The sequence below is a fragment of the Buteo buteo genome, chromosome 2 (genome assembly GCF_964188355.1).
Source record: "Buteo buteo chromosome 2, bButBut1.hap1.1, whole genome shotgun sequence".
NCBI lineage: Eukaryota > Metazoa > Chordata > Aves > Accipitriformes > Accipitridae > Buteo > Buteo buteo.
Genome location: NC_134172.1, coordinates 72,120,165 through 72,141,015, shown reverse-complemented (window position 1 = coordinate 72,141,015; position 20,851 = coordinate 72,120,165). Strand labels below are relative to the sequence as shown.

Genomic DNA, 20,851 nt, shown 5'->3' with positions numbered 1-20,851 from the left:
TAAGGTTATGCCAGTTTGTCATCTTGCCAGTCCTGTTTTCTGTCTCAGTCAACTGGGATAAACACTTAGCCCTCCTTTTTCTTTCCCTGTTACCACACCCCTTGCCTGTAACTGGTATAGATTACATCAGAAATTCCTTGCTGAGCCAGCTCTGCTAATAATTTTTGTTCTAAATCACAGAAAAACCTGTGAAATGTAATCATGTCCATACTTTGGTCCACTGCAAATAGCCGGAAGATGAAATTAAATCTTGCAAAGAGTAATCCATCTCTTACTCGATCATTCCAGGACTAACCGAACAGCCAGAGTGATGGTTTACTGTGTTTGTGTGAACTCACGTTACATGCTGAGGCCACAGGCTGGGAATCTGCGATCTGCCAGTCCAGATGGGATTAGAAATCACTGTCACGTATGAAACGTCTGGCTCTCAATGAAATTATCTTTGAGGGGTAGGTTTATAAAGACATTTTCAATATACGTAGGAGAGGAGTAGAAAAGGGGCTGTATGTAACTGTACAGTTGAGATCAAATTCAATTATAGCTGAGAAAGCTACATTTGCAGCATTTTCAGTGAACTCTTTCCCTCAGTGAGCACCACACTGGTTACTCAGCCTCTTCAACATGAGAGTTTATTGACTTCTGCAGACTGATTACTACTTAGGCCACATTTTTCAAAAGCAGAAGGTGGCACACAACCGTGCAGATGCCACTGTATGCCCGGCAGACATGTTTCTAAAATTACCGTGACCACTCACACTGACAGGATGACTGTGCACGCTGGCAGCACCATGGTGCCCCATTGCAGCACATTCTCCCCACGCGTGCATGCAGATCCTGATAACCACGTGCACAGATACAGCTAATCAACGGCAGGATTTTTTCTCCCGTTAGCACGGACCTCAGGCCTCTGCTTTTGAAAAACTGCTCACTTATGTCTTACAATGCATTTTTGCCTAATTGGCAGAGAAAGAAGTAATTAAATTTAACAGAAACCAGGGCTTCCAAATGAAGATATAATTTTTGAAGCCACAATTTCTATTACTTCTTATTACCTTTACCTATGTTTTATATGGCAAAGGGTCACAGAACAGATGCAGCTGCTAAACTGGGTGGCTTAGTAAATGAAGTCAGCTTCTGCAGAGAAAAGCAGAAGTTAGAGGACATGAGTGAATTCACTTTAGAAGCCAAATGAAGTTTTGAGTCACTGATGACTCAGGTAAAACTCCAATTTAATACAACACCTCTAAAATATAACCTCTTCTAGATAAGGCAACAATAATCAACAGCCAAATATACTCAGAAGAGAAAGGGGAAACTCTGAGTAAGAGTACAGAAATGAATCATTATACTGATAATGTTTTTGTTATTATTTTTGCAGATGAATCTGAAACCTCTTAGGACTCAATTGACTTACCACAGCCAATAAAGACAAAAAGCAAAATCAGGGCAGATACTTTCTGCCTAGACTCCATGGTGATGGGCACATTAGAAATGAGGTAGATTAGATAGATGAACTAGACAGACACATCTAACTGTCCTCCAGTGCACTCATTTGTTTGACAGCCTGGAAAATGGCAACATTCCTGGGATTAAATGAAAATAGAAAATTGCATTTTCACTGTAAAGTACACACAGAACTTTGCTATGTCAGTTTCTCTTTGTTAAAATAAACCAGGGCCCAACCATGTCCTCCCAGAGTGACCCAAAGCACAGTAAGATAAATGAAACAGTAACCAAGATGCAAACAACTGAAAGCCCTTACGTTGCTACCCTTTTACCCAGGATATTAGTGGAGTGATATGACCCACACACACTTTGATACATGAATTTCTCCTGAGCTCAACACCACCAAAAATTCTAAATCTTGCATTGCTGTCATGATATCATATTTCTTTTCTTCATGACTTCCAGCCACTTTACCTTTATGGGCTGGTCAAACAATTTTTGTTCTGTGGTGCCTTTTCTCTCCACTCTGTTCTTCAAGAAAGTAAAAGTAAACAAATATCTTGGATATAAAAAAATAAAGAACAACAATAACTGGAGTGATTTTTCCCAGAGATTTCTGGTCCAGGTTGTGGATGTATTAGTGTGGCTTTTGCTTCAGCTCACAGAAAAAAACATGCATACGCAATGACACACGGTTAGCACTTATGTTCACATTCAACAGCTCCATATTTTTTTCCTAGCACCAGGATGTGCACGCAAGTACAGAGCTAGATTTGGCAGTATGCAATTTGGCAATCTCTGAGCCGGATCCTGCTCTTGCCCACTCCAGCTTTGACAGAAGTGCCGGCTGCAGCCCGGGGAGCTGTGCGACATCCCGGTGGTGTCGGGGAGAACAGAATCCAGCTCCTTGTGACAGTTTTCCCCACACAACATCACAATCAGCCAAACACATTTGTAATCTACTGCAGCTGGTGTTTCTATAATTGATAGAGATATAAAAGCCCTTTTTGCTAAAGTTGTACTTTTGTATTTTTTTTTTTCTTGGGGGAGTTGTGAGAAAGCAGCTACAAAAAGCAAGCTTTAAATCTCAGATAATGTAGCTCCCTTTAGAATCCCAAGCTTAAAGCAAGTAGTTACGAGTTTTAGCAATGCAAAAAAACGGAGCTAAAAACAAACATTTATTTTACTTGACGTAGCAAAACAGTGGATTAAAAAGTTAAATCAATGCACCGTCTGAATGGTTCCTGCTGTAGCTGCAATTTCAAATGAAATAAGAATGTTATAAAAACTTGCGCATATTAGGCACATTTGGAAATCTCTCCTTGTAACTGTTCTTTAAGTGTTCTGTCTATGAGCACTAACAGGTCACTGCACAGGAAATGCAAAAATATGTTACATTTTAATCAGGGCATATAAAACACTGTCTAGAATGTTACATTGCCCTTGGGAATCTGTAGTAAGTAGGGGAACTTTTACAAAGTCCAGGTCACTCTCCCCATTACATCACTGTAAAAAAAAAATTATTAGGCTAAATTATATAGATGTCATGTATCAGAACTTTCCCAGTTGCAGGATGATGGGTAAGAGATGCTTATTTCCTTGGAGAAACTCATAATCACTCCCTTGTTCCCCTGTACATACTTTGTATATTGAAAATAGTGCATTTTAACTGAATCAAAATGTTTCCAAACAATTATAATGAAAGAGGACAAATATAAAAATGAGGCTGTTCATATACTCACTCTAACAACAAATTTCAGCACTTTAGCCCATCACACACACACACACACAAAAATTGAAAACCTGCCTGGTTATACCTCATAGGTGATAAAAAATGAAAGAAGGGATTTTAGCAGAGATGTTTGGGAATGATTAAGGTAAAATGTCCCTAATCCAAACAAGTGGAAAGCCAGATGTTGATAGCTTCATAACATCCTTCTGTGTCCCGTCCCCCCCGCCCCGCAAATATTTCTTCAAATGATTTACCTCTGTTTAACCCAAATCACCAGTTTATAAGATCTCTAATAAGTTCACAGAAAAAGCAAAAGAGTAATGCAAGGGTGACTGTTTTCTAGATTAACATTCTCAGGATTTTTGTTATTTAATGTACAAATTTTGGAGGTGACAAAACTGTACAATATCCTGAAGGCAACCTGCTCCGCTCTTACTGATCCTGGTTCAAGTTTTGTCACCAACTTCCAGATAGAAGGATTCGATTTCTATGAAAAAATCTCCCACGGGGCAGCAAACAAAATAAAATAAAAACCCTTGCCCCAAGTAAAACCAAAGTCAGAATTGCAAGGGCCCAGCGCCTGCTGAAGTAAATGGCAGTTACACAGTGACACAAGGATCAGCCCTTTGCAATTTGCATGTTGCGGCATGAGATCTCAGACTAACAGCCCTTTTTATCTAAACAGATATCTGTGGTTGAAACTCCTGGCATTATTCTTTGTATTTTCTCCAGCTGCTTGCTTTTGTACCACAGCTACTTAACTGCCAGCAATTTCGACGCTTTGTTCCGGCCTACCTGTGGCACCACGCTCCCCCAGGCCTTGTGCCACCCCAGCCTGCTGACCAGGCACCTCCCGCAGCTCCACACACCAATACCTCCCTATATATATTATTATTGTACATTCTATACGGTTTCCACAAACCTCTCAGCGTGCTGCCTCAACTCTTCAATACGTCCGTTTAATTCTCGCCAGTCAAGGTGCGGCCCCGAGCCTCGCTGCCCGCATCTCCACCAGACTCCTAGCAGCAATCCGGGTTTCCCTCCATTCGATGGCGACCGCTCCTGAATTGCCTGCACGATACCTCAGGGACGGGACATTGCCACTGCCATTCAGCAGATGGGGGGGACGCAGCTCTCGCAAATTTTCAGTGAATTTTTCTACTTTTTCCACACAGAAGGTCCCCTGGGGCTGAGCGCCCACCTCAGGAGGGCCAGGCCGGGCCCTGCCACAGCCTGGAGGCTCCTCACGCGCCGCGCTCCCGCCACAAGCCCCGCAGCAGCCCTACAGGCGGCACCTTTTCTCCCATCTGCCTGCGACGAAGCCAGGGCCCAGCCAGGCTTTTGAAAAAGCAAGCTGAGGAAAGCTAGGAACCGCACATGTGGAACCAGACTTATTTCCACCCGGGTCTTAATCTAGACAGAAACTGTCAGATGCATTCACTGCAAGAGCTAACGCTGAATATCATGCTGTACATTAACTGGGCAACAGAGTCAAGTATACATTTTTACCACCATTTTCTACAGATACATGATAATTTTATGCCCTCTGCTCCCGTCCTTACCCCTGCTTGTCCATGCTTTGTTTCCTAAATTTCCCTCCTTCCCATCTCAGGGCCCGGGCTCCAGCTAAACGCACAATACAGACCATTTCCTCATTCTGCTTTGACTGCTCAGACCCATCGCTGTCCCTGCAGCAGGGAAAGCAATTGTCCTACTTATCCCCAGCTAAAACGTATTTTAAGGGAATGTAATTGAAAAAGAGAAACCAAGAACAGAGCATGCGTGGTGGGGATGGCATGTCGGAGAATGCTGTGTCACCTTCTAAAAATTCTTTGGCAACAGCAACTTTTAGACTTCATAAGTCAGACAAATTTGGGTGGATTTTCTCAGGGAAAACAGAAGATATCTCTGAAAAATGTTCACGTCACTGCCAGAAAGCACAGTGGTCCCACAGCTTTGAAAGAAACCCTGATGTACGTCTTTTAATTTTTTGCCAAATAACATCCTACCCTAAATTACAGGGAGAACTTTTTAAGAAAAGAAACATAGATTTTGATAATAGAAATAGTTGCTCTGAGCAGCTCGGAACTGGAAGCATTAGAACCAGTAGAAATCAGACCTCTCAACAGAAAACCCCAATCTGGACTATAGGAACTGTTGCACCCATAACATAGATGTTATTGTTGCCATGCCTAGGGCTATGCAGTACTCCAGCATCCATACAACACTGCTCTCAAGGCCTCCAGTGGTTTTCTGTTCTTTTCAAGATCTTCCCTGGGTTTTTTTGCCCTTTTCGTTATCACATAGCTGAACTTCTGCCTCATTAAGGGGCTGCCAGGCGGGTGAAGGTGCTGAGCCCTGGGCAGCAATGTTGGCTACTTGTTCTGCCCCATCCACAGCATGTTGCCTCTCCAGTTCAAACAATCCATCAGGCTAGAGGGATCATCAGACAAAAACTACAAAATATATCTGTAATTGTGAACACAAAAATGGTTGATGACTTGCTCTGTGTTATTTGAGCTGTTTTTTCTCACGCACAAGTAAAACAATAATTGGGTAAGGCTACAAAACCCAGGTCTGAGTCCCTGGTTCAGTCAGAGGGGCCCTTGGCCGTAAATTTCAGCACAGACTTAAAAATTGATAGAAACTCCTTTTTAATCATCAAGTATTCAGCTGCTCATTACTGATATATGCTTTAATGATGTGCCTTTAAATTTTGGTCTAGTTTTAAAAATACAATTTCCTCAAATCCAATACAAAATCCAGGGCTGTAAAATGGGGCCCCATAATTTTGTTCAAGTGCTTTTTCAGTTATAAGGTACGTTTGAAATACAAAATTTAAGGAGTTTGCTATGTCAGGTGACATTTTGTTAGCTTTTGACAAGAGAAAATATTTAATACCCTCTTTTTTTTCCTGCTCTGAATATTAGTTTAATTGTCACAAATAATTAAACGCTTATGAGTAAAAGACATCTTCAGACATTTTGACAATACATATTAAGAGACGCTTTAAGGGAAATCTGCACAGATCGGCTTTTATTTGTTATGCTAAACGATGATGCATCCTGATTGCATTTGTTCCTTATTTGTGTGTGCAACAGGAGACGTACTGTGAATGATCTGTAAGGAATAAAATGACAGCATTTGACAGGCTAGGAAATGTCTGGGCAAGGATACAGGATAAGGAACCCTAAAAGGGCATTGTTTATGGAGGGGCAATGGGATGGAGACACTCCCTTCAATCTAAGGCAATGAAAGGCACAAACAACTAAATTACAGTTAATAACAGTAAGAAATAAACATAAATTATGTATACAAGGCTCAAGCTCAAGGACTTTGGACCACTAAAAATACATATTATTATATCAATTATCAAAGAGAGACAAATTCCCATCCTGGGAATTTGCATACGAACTCTAATAACCTACTATTCAGAAATAGAGGCAAGCATTAATTTCCACATGAAAAGGAGCCATGGGAGAGTTTCCCAAGTCCCCAGCTCCAGAGAAGAAAGCCCTACCTGGTGATTCAGCACCGAACGATCTGGCCTCTGTTTGAGAGGGTAGCAGGTGGTCTCCCAGGTATGGCAGATTAGCCCTATATTACCTAAGATTTATTCTGAGTTCCTGTCAATATAATGGCTGAAACGACCATTCCTGAAAGGTAATATGGTGTGAAAATAAACATAAACAATCCTTAATGAATCCATAGGCTATTACTTGCATCATATTTCTTCTATAGGCAATACATACATCTCCACTTTAGAAAAACAACACTGCCCTTGATCGAGGCTTAACAATTTCAGTTTACACAAGAGAGGGGACTGAGGAAGGTCCATGGGAACTGCTTCGTGCTAAAAGCTTTTGAAAATTCAGGTCTCTCTTTAGATGTCCATGTAAGGATTTAGGCCCTTAACATTAGAAGCTGACTTACAGAAATCAGAGCCTCAAACTCTGTTACCAGAGATTTCCAACTACCTCTGGCAGTCTGGGTGGAGGAAAAATGTGTATGTCCTGTTTAGTTGCAATTAGACCAGGTTTTTCATATTTCTCAGGGCAATGCATTATATACTGTCAGAAGTACAAAGCTAGATCCCAGGTCTGACAAAGAAATGTAGAACAGTATATGGGGAGAAAAGTAACCACAACTAAATTCTCTGGTCCTGAAACTTACCACTGACCAAAAATGCATCTGAAGGATAATTTAGGGAAGGTAAAAGACTTAAATTTTTCTTGCCCAGTAAAGCTCCCTTGGCTTGCTAACAGAGTTAACAGAGCTCTGCTTTCTCTAACTATGAGTCCTCCCACTTTTGGGAGCTCCTGGACATGAGCAAAGTGCCGCCTCCTCCACCACGGGGAGTTGCACGGAAGGGATGAAACTGCCTTTCCAGCTCCTCTCCCTGGCCGATTCCCCAGTGCCCCAGCTGGGCTGCTCCCTCTTCTCACCCCAGGAGCAGACACGTGGATACCTTGAGCCCCCAGCCCGGCTTTCTCTCCTGGAAGTGTGCTGACGATAGAAGCGTGATCTAGTACCTAGAGCAGGGAATTAGGAGCAAATGCTGTTTGACCTTCAGCAAATCAGCTAATACCTCCTGGCTTCAATTTGCCTTTCTGTAAAATGGGGGAAAAAATATTTTACTTCACTGGGGTTATTCTGAGGAGTACATAGCATTAGTAAGAAATCCTTGGAAGAAAGGTGCTAAGTGTGAAGAAATATTACTCCACTTCCTAACAAAGTACACATACACAAGCAGGAATCATGCAGCTAATCAAAAGCACTAGAAAGCTTTTAATTTTTTATCATTTAGTGCTACAGATGATCAATATAACTACTTAGCTTCTTTCTCCTTTCACATGTTAATTTAATGCTACTTGTACTGTGCTTATAAATGTTATGACGTGGCTGAAAAACACATAAAAAAATTAATTTTGGTAGACCGCTATACCAGCTAGCATAAGGTTTTGTTTCTTTGATACAAAACTGTACATCATGAAAAGATCCAGCTCTTTTCTGTAAAGTCCACTCATGCTGCAGGAAGTAAATGAGTTCTTCCTATATGTACAAAGAAAATTGCAGGCCTTACAAATTGTGGTGGTGATTCCCAGTGTAATTCACAGAAAATTATTTATTTATGGAAAATTCAGAGTAAAATCCTTCTACAAAAACAAAAAAAAATTACTTCTGTCCAAGTGGAGGGTGAGTGACAGAAGTAGGCTTGTTGTCTGCACATACCAAACTGACCAATATGCAGATTTTCATTCCGATCTCCTCTAAGCAGAGTTTCACTGGAAAAAAATCCTTGCTATCAAGCTATTTCAGAGAATTTAATTATTTTCATTAAAAACAAGAACTGTGCGCTGCTCCTTTTTCAATAGAAATTCTGCACTGATTCCACATAAACAGACCAAATATCACTTCAGCAAAGCTGCTTTGGGAATATGTAACATCATTTTTTAAGTTATGAAAGCAATATTGAATGAGATTTACTACACTTTAAGATAAGTGGGTCTTAATTTTATATGAACAGAGAGACTTAAAAAGCAACCAGAAAGAGTTCTGATTATATTGTGCTGGAATATTAGGCCTTGTGCAAAATTGCCCCTTTTCTCTTTTACATGCAAAAAAACAAGCACAACCGGCTTTTCAATTAAATGAGTCTTTTGAGAGAGATGCAGGAAGAGCCAGAAAGCTCCTTAAAACTTTATTGCTTTTTATCTTTGTCAGGTAGGGATGTGTATTAAAAATGACCTGTTCTTTCCAGTACACGGTCCTTTGTGCAAGTTTTTTCTTCCTGTTTGACCTATCAATTTTAAGGGCTTCCCAAAATGGGAATGGAAGGGTTGATGTGGATTAGTTTTCCCCATATACTCAGTAGTTTTGCTTTCCTATAGCTATCTAGAGCTAAGAATGCTTCCCATAGACTCTTTAGCATCGTGAGTAACTTAAATGAGCCTTAGTATCATTAGATGATAGCAGTTTGCAGAACACGGGGAGAAAAGACACAGAAAGGAATGATATAGCTATAACAGATACAAGCCATGGAGATGAAAGAAAGAAGTCAGCATCTCATTTGCATTAATACAATAAAAATACAGCATTAATGTTGCCAGTTGTAAATTCTTTTTCAATAAAGTTGAGCCTGATTATATCTGAAAAAAAGGTAGACTGTGCATTCCTCATTGGTCTTGCAAGTGTTTAGACTTTAAAGAACAGTTACTGACTATTAACTTTCTAGATTTAATTGCCACTAAAAACAATCTCCATGAAACTTCAGCTGAAAGCCACTCCTCAAGAACCGATGGTCTGATGTCTCAAAACTGCTTTGTTTATAGCAATACAAATTCACAGCTACTATTCATGTAACTCCACTCCATTGTTATGTATTTTGTTTACTGGTATTATGTGTGTGTACATATATAATTATATATGCAGGCACATACACCAGTTCACCATCAGAATCAGTCAAAAGCAATATTGCCAACCTTGTTTATTCAAAAATCATGAAGCATAACCTCAAAAATCATGAGACTACCTGAAAATTATGAGATGTTAAAAACAGTCACTTTGAGAATCATGGCATTTTTCTTCTGGCATAAGAAGTTTCAGGCTGCATGTTTTCAAGCTCCTTAGTTCTCCATAGCAAGGAGTTTAAAAGAAATTTTCCCTTGAAAATGCATATTGGGCACTTGCATTATCACCAGACTCCAGGAGCTGGAGGTTTAAAGAAAATAAACACTAACAAAGGACCTTCAGTGGACACAACTCCTAACATCATGGGAATTTTAACATTGGGGCAAATATTGGTGGAATAATCAAAAACTGCTTTAAACAACTGAGCTTTCCAGTTTCTGTCAATAAGAACAGTGCATCCCTCTCCCAGGCAGGTGCTTGTCTCTCCTTTTTGCAGGTATGTATGTGGGCATACCTGAAAAGGATCTGTTTCCAACACATTTAGGACCGTTTGTTCTATTTAATTGTGGAATTTTACCAATACTTGGGGCCATCGGGTGCCACACGTTATAAACTATGTATTCTTCACAATCGAATCCTGTCATTTTGAAGCTATTGTTGTGACTTTGTTTTTCCTAGGGCAAAGGGGGAAAACATTTCTTTTAGGGAAACAAAGATTCTCCTCATTTTTCTAAAAGAAACACTTAATGCAACACTTAGATCATAAGACCAGTTTTTCCACTTCTTTTTGCCTGAAAAATCTCACAAGGTAATGGATGAAAAGCCAGCAACAGTTAAAAAGGGATGTGTAAATCTAATGGGAAACAGTGTGCTTCTATGATGCGTTTCTCCTTGAAACCTTAAAAAATACAGGGTTTGCTGTCAAGGTATTTCTGAGTTGCAGAAGCCGTTACTGTAACACGGTAAAAATGACTCGGTGCCAAGAGCCAATAGTCTCAAATGAGAGGTCACCTTAATGAGAAAGAACGGATTTTAGTCCCTAAAACTATACGGAACTTTTAGGCTTCCGATTTGCAAAACCGTCTTCATGCATTTACTTGAGAGCTGCTGCTCGTGTGCACAACATTAACACTGCACTTTAAAAAAGGATTCTTTAAAAGACCGTATCATCTACTGGTACCAAGAAACAGTGTCTGATAATTAACATAGAGAATGGAAACATGTTTGAGAAGTGAAGTTAGTCAAGCAAGCAAAATATCTCAGTCATACCGACTTTAGAAAAGAAGAGCATGCAACCATTAGTAACACAAGTTACAAGCAGAACTCTCCCTAGATTTAAAGCTTAATGGTAGAATCTGGTCCCTCTTCAGAGGCAAAACGTTACTAAAGAAACATGTATATTTAATTTTGTACCTAAACAGCCCAGTCTTAACATAGACAGGCTTTACACAGGCCAGTTACCCACTGAAGCAAAGTGCTGAGTAAGAGCTGCAGAACTGGACCCACTCTCATGTAAATTATTGTAATTAAATAGGTAATGAAAAATCACTGCTCTTGCACGAATGAAATGTAAGACTTCAGCTGAGAGTGTAATGTGTTTCCAATTGACTCCTGTATCAGATTCGGAGACAGATGAAAATGTCTCTCTGCTTGCATGAGCACGCTTTAGAGGTAAAACTTCACAAATATTTCCATTTTGCAGAGGAGAGGGAAAAACAAAGGCCTATTTTAGCAGCAAAGTCAGTAGGATCCCCCTTTTTTAAGGCATAATATGTTACACACATGTCTCAACCCGAGACGCATTAAATAGAATTTGAATAATTTTACTTCGCATTTGCTAATAATACGTCATCCAGTAGAAGAACCAGGCCTTAGTCTCCCCTCCACTAGCTGACATGATATTTTTTTTACATTTGAGCTCTTAAGATCTGCACAATAGCTTAACACAATAAGTGTTTAGCCTCTGGTTCCAACTGTAATTGATAGAGTACAGTTCCATTCCCTCTGCTGCTGCTAAGTTGGGAATTGCAGCCACAGCAACTGACAGCTTTTTTTTTTTTCCGTGAGTCTGGAGTTGCTCTCTGGGAGTGATGTCCTCATCGGGATGGGAAGTAAAATGACGGGAGAAAGGCTCACCCTGGCCCTGTGCTACGGAGAAACTCCAGGGACCTCTTCTAGGGGAAACAGTTACTTGAGGTGGGTGCTACTAATGAGAGCAAAAATCAGGAGGAGAAAGCTCCGAGAGGAAATACCAAAATCCTGCCGTTTTGAAGAAATTGGGCTTTTCAATTAGAGAGCACAGAAGAGGGAAAGCATTTATGCAAAAGAATTTCTGACAATGAACATGTTTTAAAAAGTGCTATAAAATTGTGTCATTTACTGATGGAAACATCTTTTATTTCGCAGTCACAGGGGCTGAACTCTTGGTGAGTCCCACTCTTTATATAGTGATAATAGACTGTGCTTTGATATGTGAGAGTAAAATTGAAATGAGGAAACAGTAACTAAAATGAACATGATTTCAAGTTGTCCCATTCAGGCCTGAGTTTTGACATGGGAAAAAATTACATAGCAGCTTTGGGCTTAGTAGCCGATTCCAGAATTTAACGCAGATGGCGACTAATTTTGGTGCCTCTTTAGTTGCAAAAGTACCTATTTTGGAATATATTTAATTAACCAGGATTTAAAGGCTCCTCTTGTTTGTGAACACCTTGGCTTTTTTGTCATCTGTCAGCATTGTGATGTGCACAGCAACTGAAAGGTTCTGAGGCATGAGCTATTTAGGTGGTTTTGATGTGCACTTGCTTTTCTGGAGGATGTTTAAACAAAGCAGTGCTGCCATTTCTACAGTTTCATTCAGTATTGCTTGCTGGGAACCTGCTTCTATTGCCCCTGTAATAAAGGATACATATAATACTCAAAAAGCCACAACGCTCTTGGTTATTAATACATGTATATATCGCTTCCTTTCATCACAGAAATAGACATATCGGACCTAGCTGGTCATTTACTCTGCTCTCTGCAGAAGCAGGATTTCACTTTCTAAATATGTTTCTGTTTTAAATAACCTTTTACTACTAAGGTGCAAGCTGCAGCTTTAAAGTACTGACTGCTAGCCATCTTCTGTTTGCTGCTCTATGAGGACTCTTCCAAAAACAAAACTGTGTTATTGTACAGCTCCAATAAACAAAATGAATGTGACTGATATCTGCTTCTGCTGTACTTTTCCCGTGCTTTGGTTCTTAGATAGCCTACACGAGCTGAGAGAGAAAGAAAAGAAGAAACACAAAATTGCAGCCGGAAAAGGCGTTAAGTCCACATTCCTCTTTGCAGGCTTTAAAAAAGCAAACTAGCAATTCATGATCACAAAATAAAATATGTACATTTAAACAAGCTGCAGGGGAAAGGAGAGTTTAATCCAGTGAAATTGTGTTTGAAAGCTATTTCATACCCCTAGGAATAAAATCTGAATAGCAATTCTGCTTTGCTCCCACCCTTTTTCCACCCTTCTGTTAATATATTACCATTTGTTATGGAATCGTTACAAGACTTCTACCCCAGAGGTGGCTGCATTTCATTGAAGGATGAAGTACTTTCTGGGCCTGAGTCTCTTCTTACTCGCAGGAGCAGACAGCACTCACTGCAACTGCACTGATGCTGCTAGTAAAGCTATTTTTGCTTTGCACCTGAGCAAGAGAAGAATTAGGCCCACAGTTTGTAAAGCCCTTTGTGATTTCATTTGGGTGAGACCTACGACACAAATGGGTTGTTTATTGTCAACAGAAGTATGATACTAAAGCAGGCACTGATATAAAGAACTGTAACTATCTGCTTCAAGAATTATGGCAATGGAAATGACGATCTCAAAAAGGAATGACGATTCAGAAAAGTTCAGCCCTGGAAAGATCAAAATGCATTTGACATAGTTTTGGTGTTGATGTGAAATAAAGTGTCTTTAAAACTGTAATTTGAGATAAAAAATCCCCATCATCAAACATAAATAGTGCCCCATTTATCCAATTACACTACCTTGCTTCATTACAATGGTCTGTAATATATTTCTTAGGGATACAAGGCTTAAAATTAATAATAGAAAAGGACAAAATTGCCATGTATATTTCTCCAGATAGATTTTCATCTAGCAGCAGGACTTCACTTCTGATTCACTCGCTGGTTCTCTCTAACCTTTACATTATTCATTAATCAAACTAGAAACCTGCTTTCAAAGTCAGTGCATGGTAGTAATTATTTACAGTTGTGCATAGTATTTAATTTTAAGCAATGACAAAAGCAGGCATGTCCAGAATCATAAGGCTTATCATTTTTCTTCCGTTGGAGGTGAACTATCTCAAGAGGCTAAAAGTTGCAAACTTCTCTTCAATATCTCTGCTGCCATCAAGACAAAATGCAGTGCAACTGATACCTTTGAACTTGTACAACTAAAAATAAATAAAAGTGAAAATTAAGTAATATATAATGTATTAAGTCCTTTAAATAAAAGGAATAAGGGGCTTTGCTATCAGCCTTGATGAGCGATTCCTTTCTTATTGCACAGTCTGTCTGCTGTCACTTTGAGGTATTTTTCACCATACAAAACAGAACCTCAGTACTATCCCTGAAAATGAAAGTCAGTTTTAAGAACTATATACAACAGGCACGTCTGCTCTTTGAAACTCCCCCTACCCCCCACAAACACACAAATACAACTTCAAAGCAGAAGAACTATTGCAAATGTATAAACCTACTTCAAATCAGTTATGCTGGATGAAACTGGACTGCATTTGCAGTATTTTGCTCACCTGAAACAACATTGATCTGAGGACAAATATAATCAAAGAAATGCACCACTGAAGAGCAATGCATATTTTATAGTAAGAATAAGGAAGGAGAGATGTAATTGTGGTCAGTGAAAATTCTCCCTCATCATTAAGATTCTCAAAAATACTCTAGCGTTCCGGACAAAAACATATCTTACTGTATTCTCAGCAGGGAAATCCCGGGAAACAACAGCATGGGCTTTGCTCACAAAAATTTACTTACTCTGTCGCCTATGTTTCTAAAAAAGAACAGGGTGCTCCTTCTACAAAAAGATACTACACGCATTCCAAGTGAAAATTCTGCTTTGAAAACAAAATAACATGAAGACTTATACTCCTGACAGAGAGAAAAAAAGGAGCAATTCTAGCACTGTCACTGTGATGATCAGCATCCATGAAAAAATAGCTATTTATCCTGCAACTTGAAAACGTTAATGCCTTATTCAGATATAACCTCTTTGTGAATAAAACAATAACAGCAACTCATCGGAGAGTTCTTCCGAATACATGTATATATGCATTTCTAGCTTAACTGTTATTTATGGTGAAAGGGGATCTTTGCTTGCCAGGAATCATACGAGCAACCTGTGTAGGTACAGTCATTGGTCACGTCCCAAAAGACTCTGCCTGCATACCATTGTCCTACACCTACATGAATACGGCAAAACACATAAGTTTATAAAAGTTTTGCATGTCCCAGTTTCTCTGAAATAACATTTACCTTTGAATGAATCCCAAGCACTACTTTTCAAAGTTTATTCAAGTATGCCACTAAACTTGCCCATACATTTTGTCCCACATATAGTATGCTAGACCTAGAAAATATTCAGAAGGGGGAGGAAAAATTAGTAAACCTTTTTTAAACTAAAACCATAAAATATTAGTTTTCTTTAGAGAACTAATGTGATGCAGGACACAAAGAAAAAAAAGAAGGGAAAAAACCCGCCTACATTAAAAGCCAAACAAGATAATAATTGTGCATGTCTGGCTAAGAGAATCTAGAGGGCAAGCCTTACGTCATTGGCACTCGGGTTACCATGGTGAGTGATTTATTGATATATATCAAGAATGAATAGATCAAAGGCAGCAAGATGACAGGTGATCAATCAAATGTCAAATCAAAGCTGGCAATCAACTGGAAAGCTGATTTTTCAGTGGGTGGGTCTGGCAGAAGAAAAATGAACTTCCATATTGCGCTTCCCAGAAACAAAACCCCACCACACTATTAAAAAAAAATAAAAAGCAATTAAGCAGCCTGAAAGAAAACTCTTTGAAAAGATTTACTCTACAGGCCCACTCATCTGTTTCTTCTTCTTGGCCCCCAAAAGAAAAAGAACACCCTACCAATGACAAAACAGAACACTTCCAAAGTTGCAAACTATTTTCTTCTTTTTGAAAAAAAAAAAATAAAATTGCAAAATCACTTGGCATGTGCAAATACATAAACTCGGCTACAAAACAAAAGAAGGGTTTGATTTGAAAATGCGGATTGTCTTCTAACAGTCAGAACGTTTCATTTTATTTCCTGTTGCAATTTTCACCACTGATGATCAAAGGCTGAACTTCCCCACCGGGTTCATCAGCAGAGACAGTCCCTGTACTATTTCAGGCAAACACAACGCGCACGCACACACACTCACACACACACACACACACGCACCACCCGGCCAGCACTGCCACCAGAAACACGGCGAAATAAAAGATTAAACGCACCGACCCACTTCGCGAAACACACGGTTCAAAAAAAAAAAAAAAAACCAACAAAAAAAAACCACCAGGAGGGGGGAAAAAAATCCGAAAAGGAAGGGGAAGGGGAAAAAAAAAAAAAAAAAAAGACCAAAGCGGGAAGCAAATGGGAGGCTGCTTTCGGTTCGGTAAGGGAAAGGGGCCGGGGGAGAAGAGGGGAGCCGGGTGGAAGAAAGTTGGGGGGAAAAGTTTAGGCAGGGCAGGATGGGAGCTCGGAGCAGGAGGCAGCGGGGACCGAGCGCGGTGGGAGCGGCGGGAGGGTGGAAGGGGACAGCCCATGTCAGAGTAAAGATCTTGGCAATAAGGGATGAAACTGGCTCCGCGGAGTTACGAAGGGAAAGGGAGGGGGAGGGGGGATAAATAAATAAAGATCCAGCCCGGAAAAGCAAGGGTGACCCTAAATAATAATAAAGATGGGGGGTAGGATTGGAAGGAGTGGAGAGACAGAGGCTGTGTTAAGTGGATGGCTTCTCCTTACCTGCAGCCCGTTTGGGTGCTTGCTGTTTCCTCCTTGGCATCGCTCTACTTTCTCCAATCTCACTTCTGTCCCCAGATCCGAGAGCCCTGAGACGCTCCTGAGTCGTGTTTCTCTGCCTCTGCCTCTCAGCTGCTTTCCCCAACACCCCCCTCAAGCCTCCCCTGCCCCCCTCCTTTCCACTTCACTGATAGGAACCTGTTTGGTTTTTATTTTATTTTAGAGATCTAGGTTTCTTTCTTTCTCTCTCTCTTTTTTTTTTTTTTTGGTTGGCTTTTTTTTTTTTTTTTTTAACTGTTGCAACACTTGCTTTGCTTTGATTCAAACATCCAAGCTCAGGAGCAAATGAAAGGCGCCCACAGTGCCAGAGAATGGTAATAAATAAATAACAAAATAGATATGTATATATTAAAAAAAGGCAGCTCTGGAAAGACTGTGGGGCTGGCTGCTTCCTCCCTTTCCTCTCCTCTCCTCCTCCTCCTCCTCCTCGCAGAGCTGTATGGCGGAGCGGTGCCCGGGTGTGCGTGGTGTGTGTGTGTGTGTGTGCGTGTGTGTGTGTGTGTGTGCGTGCGTGTGCGCGGAGCGCTGCAGGTTCCGTGCTGTCAGATGCCAGGCGGTGAGTGATATGGGAGAGGACAGGGAGGCTTTGGATGGAAGGAAATCTGGGATCCACACACACGCACACACACGCGCACACACACACGCACACACACACTCGCGCAGCCCCGCGCGCGCGCGCACACACGCACACGCGCTCACACACCACACACACACACACACACGCACACACACACACACACAGGCAGGGCGAGGCGATGCCAGCAAACATCGATCCACGCTGAGCAAACTGAACATTAACAAACTCCTCCTCCGCCGCGACCCGATGACAGGATGAAATTTACTCCGCGCAGACGGAGGAGCAGTTTATTAAAGGGACAGGGGCGCGCCGCCACCTGAGGGGGGGGGGGGCACCACCCGCCCCCACCCTCCTCCCCCCCCACCACCACCACCACCCACGCGAGACCACCCCCCGCACACACCCCCCCTCGGTTCGTCTCCCGAGGGAGGGCGCTGCGGGGAGCGGCCGGTTTGAAGGGGGGGGGGGGGGCTGCGACGGGGCTGCCCCGGGGGCGGCAGGCTCCTTCGCCCCGTCTCACCGGCGAAGGGCGTTTTCACTAGAAAAACGGGGATTTAAGGCAATTACCCCGGCGTGCGGCAGGGTTTGCGGCGGCCTCTCCCGCCTGCACCGGCGGGTGAGCGGTGCTTCCTCAGGTGTAAACCTCTCCGGGGCCTGGGGAACCGGGACCCTTTGGGTTTTGGGACCTTACTGCTCGCCCCTCACGGTTATCTCTGTCTCGGGAATAGCAGTTGGACGGCGGCGGCGCAAAGTTCGGCGAAGTTCGGGGGAAACCCAAGGCTTCGTTCGAGGCCCTCCTGTAGTAAGAAAGCCCTGCACCGCCGGTGAGAGCAGGGTCACTATGTCGTGCTCAAGCACCCTCTGCTCCCCCAATTCCCCCGGCACCTGGATTTAGGGGGAACCAGGTATGTCCATCAGGCGCTTCCGCACCCTCACGGCAAGCCAAATCTGTGTCCCATCCGACCGTGCGGAGTTTCTCAGAGAGCCCAACACACTGCCGGGCCACGGAGGGGCAGGTGACGCTGGAGCTTTGGACGGTTTTGTTCCCCAAGACACATGGATATAACTTCCCCTGCCCTGTTTATTCATTTCAGGTTTTTTTCCCACAGCTGCTGTAACACCTTTGAGGGTTTAAAAGTGATTTGGGGCTGAAAGGATGGATTAATTTCTGTATGTTCCACTATAATTTGTGTAAGACCTCTTAAAAGTGGACTTTGCAATACTCCGTAGCCTAAGCCCGGAGTTTGCTATGGAACCGAGTTCCTAGATACTTTTTTTTCTGTTTGGGCATTTGTATCCTTCCAATGAAACTATGGGTTTAATTGGAATAATTTGCATACCTCTGAAATCAATCTGTTAGATCGGGCTCTGTTACAAAGCACCAGCAAGAGCCGCTGTGTTATAGCCGGTGTCACTGGCAATCTGCAAACCGCAGTCCCGCAGCTCAGGCAGGGAAGGGGTTTCTGTGGGAAGACCCCTAAGTGACCTTTGTATTTAGCAGCCTAATACGAGATTGTGTTTATGAAAGTGTCCACCTAACTGATTTCACTTAAATTATTTGATAGCCTTCCCTGTATGAACTCTAACAATTTTTATAAGCAATTTGAAAGTATTTATTGGTGCAAGCAAATGCTTAGTTTGAAAGATAAAATAGGATAACACTACTATAAAATACTCATTTTTTCCACTTCTGCCTAGCATAACTCACTCGGAAGTGAACAGCTCTGCTTGAATCAGTTGGAATTGCACAGACCTCTTATACCTGTGTGCAGCACGTGTAAAATCCTGTTGGTGCACACCAGGGGATTTCTGCTTTGTCTCCAGTTCAGGCAGGTGTAAACACAGGGCCAAGAGGGGCCACAGCATCCGCAGCAGCGGGGCAATTATCCTGGCAGTGTGATGAGAAGAAGTGACACGCTGTCTAATTTGTAAGTGCAGCACTGGACCTGGATCAGGTAGTTCAGGGGCAGGGTGGCAAACTAGGATTTTCTTTTCACATTTCATCCTGCCTTGATTTGTGATTTTGAACCCTTCAGCTTCTGCGTCCTGGTTCCCAAAGCAGAAAAATGGAGGTACTTCTACTTGGTTTTTTATTTCCTCGCCTCCCGGGCTGCACAGAAAGATACTGCACCTCTGATTAGGATAGTTTGTTTGTTATGAAGAATCGTGTATTAAATGCTGTGTTAACACAGTGATGTTTTATTAACAATTCTCCCAAACTGTGGGACGTGGTGTAATGTGTTGGGACACTAGCAGGCTTCGGGGGGGGGGACGACACGGGGAGGCAAATGACAGAGTGCCCTCAGATTTTAACCTCTCCATCTGGGATCTGCTAGTTTTGTGCAAGTTGAAAAGATACAAGCTCTAGATGTAAGCAAAGCAGCGATTCAGTGTAGTCTGGGATCAGCAAGTAGCAGCTATTGTTCTCCAGAGTCATGGATTAAATCCAAATGCTACACACTGGGCATGGTATTTGTATCAGTGGCGTTTTCAGTCTCAACATGCAAGATGAGAAAGTCGTTGTTTTAAATGGTTACTCCTTTGGGAAGGGGAAACTGAGAAGATGGACTTCTGAGTAGAGCACTAGTGAGATGGCACCCTATCCTCAGTGATAAATGGGAGCATTAACAAGGCTTGGTCGAGAGGAACCCTACAGATTTATGGCTTCCTGTCTCCACCAGCAGATGCCATTATGGCTGACAGAACAGAATGCCTTTCAAGAGGGAACTGGGGTGGGATTATGAAGAAGTGGAAAAAAAGCAAGCAGAATCTGGTGTCCATTTTTATCCACTGGTCAGAATTTGCTGATAGGTTTGAATAGAGCTGAAACTATACAGCATTTGTGTGCTCCCTGCTTCTGTTATTTATAACTAAGTTGGTGAAGGTCATTTAGCATCTCTTTTAGCACAGGAAGAACCCATAATATTTACTGAAAGCATTTTTGCACACTTGAAAATTAGAGATAATAAAATGAACAGATAGCACTGGAGGCTTCCTTGGCTTATCCAATGGAATAATCTTGATGGGTGCTTAATGTTTACTTTGGAAATGTAGCAAATGATTCTGAAGCTATATTGAATTTTATCTATTTTTATTACATTGCAGAATAATATTTCTCTTTCCTGACAAAATGTTATGACCAGTAATAGCAATGGCAGTTATGCATGTTCAAAAAAGAGTAATCAAATCTCATGCTTCAGGGCATGAGCTGAATTCCCCACTGGGATCCGGAAGGAATTTTCTCCCCCCAAATATAGCAATACACAATCAACTAGGTATGTTCGTATAGGTTTTCCAATTTCTTGGTTAGGTGCAGATTACATGGAACAACAGTGTGATCTGGGATAGTGAAAATCCTCTATTGCTTATAGCTTTGGGGTGGTTTTGGTCTGATTTTTCAAAATAATGTGTGTGATTTGTTGTGCATTACAGCAAAGATTACAGACATTTTTGCGCACAATAAAGGGCCAAATAACGCTTCATGTACTTGACTTTGATAACAGTTCCCATCAGGAGTAGTCACAACAAACTCATCTGTGTTACTTGAAGTGTCTTATCTCACTTATTTTTGTTGTCTGTCTGTCTTT

The 20,851-nt window shown here is 41.6% G+C and overlaps 1 protein-coding gene across 2 annotated transcripts in view; it reads right to left on the bottom strand.

The window, feature by feature from the left end:
- Nucleotides 1-17,406, bottom strand: part of TSHZ2 (teashirt zinc finger homeobox 2) — a 233,151-nt gene extending 215,745 nt beyond the window's left edge. For both annotated transcript variants that reach the window (XM_075019556.1, XM_075019566.1), the window contains exon 1: nt 16,631-17,406. In XM_075019556.1, coding sequence (XP_074875657.1) covers nt 16,631-16,670 — 40 coding nt within the window. In that variant the 5' untranslated portion in view covers nt 16,671-17,406. The remainder of the gene's footprint in view (nt 1-16,630) is intronic.
- Between the last annotated feature and the right edge of the window lie 3,445 nt (nt 17,407-20,851).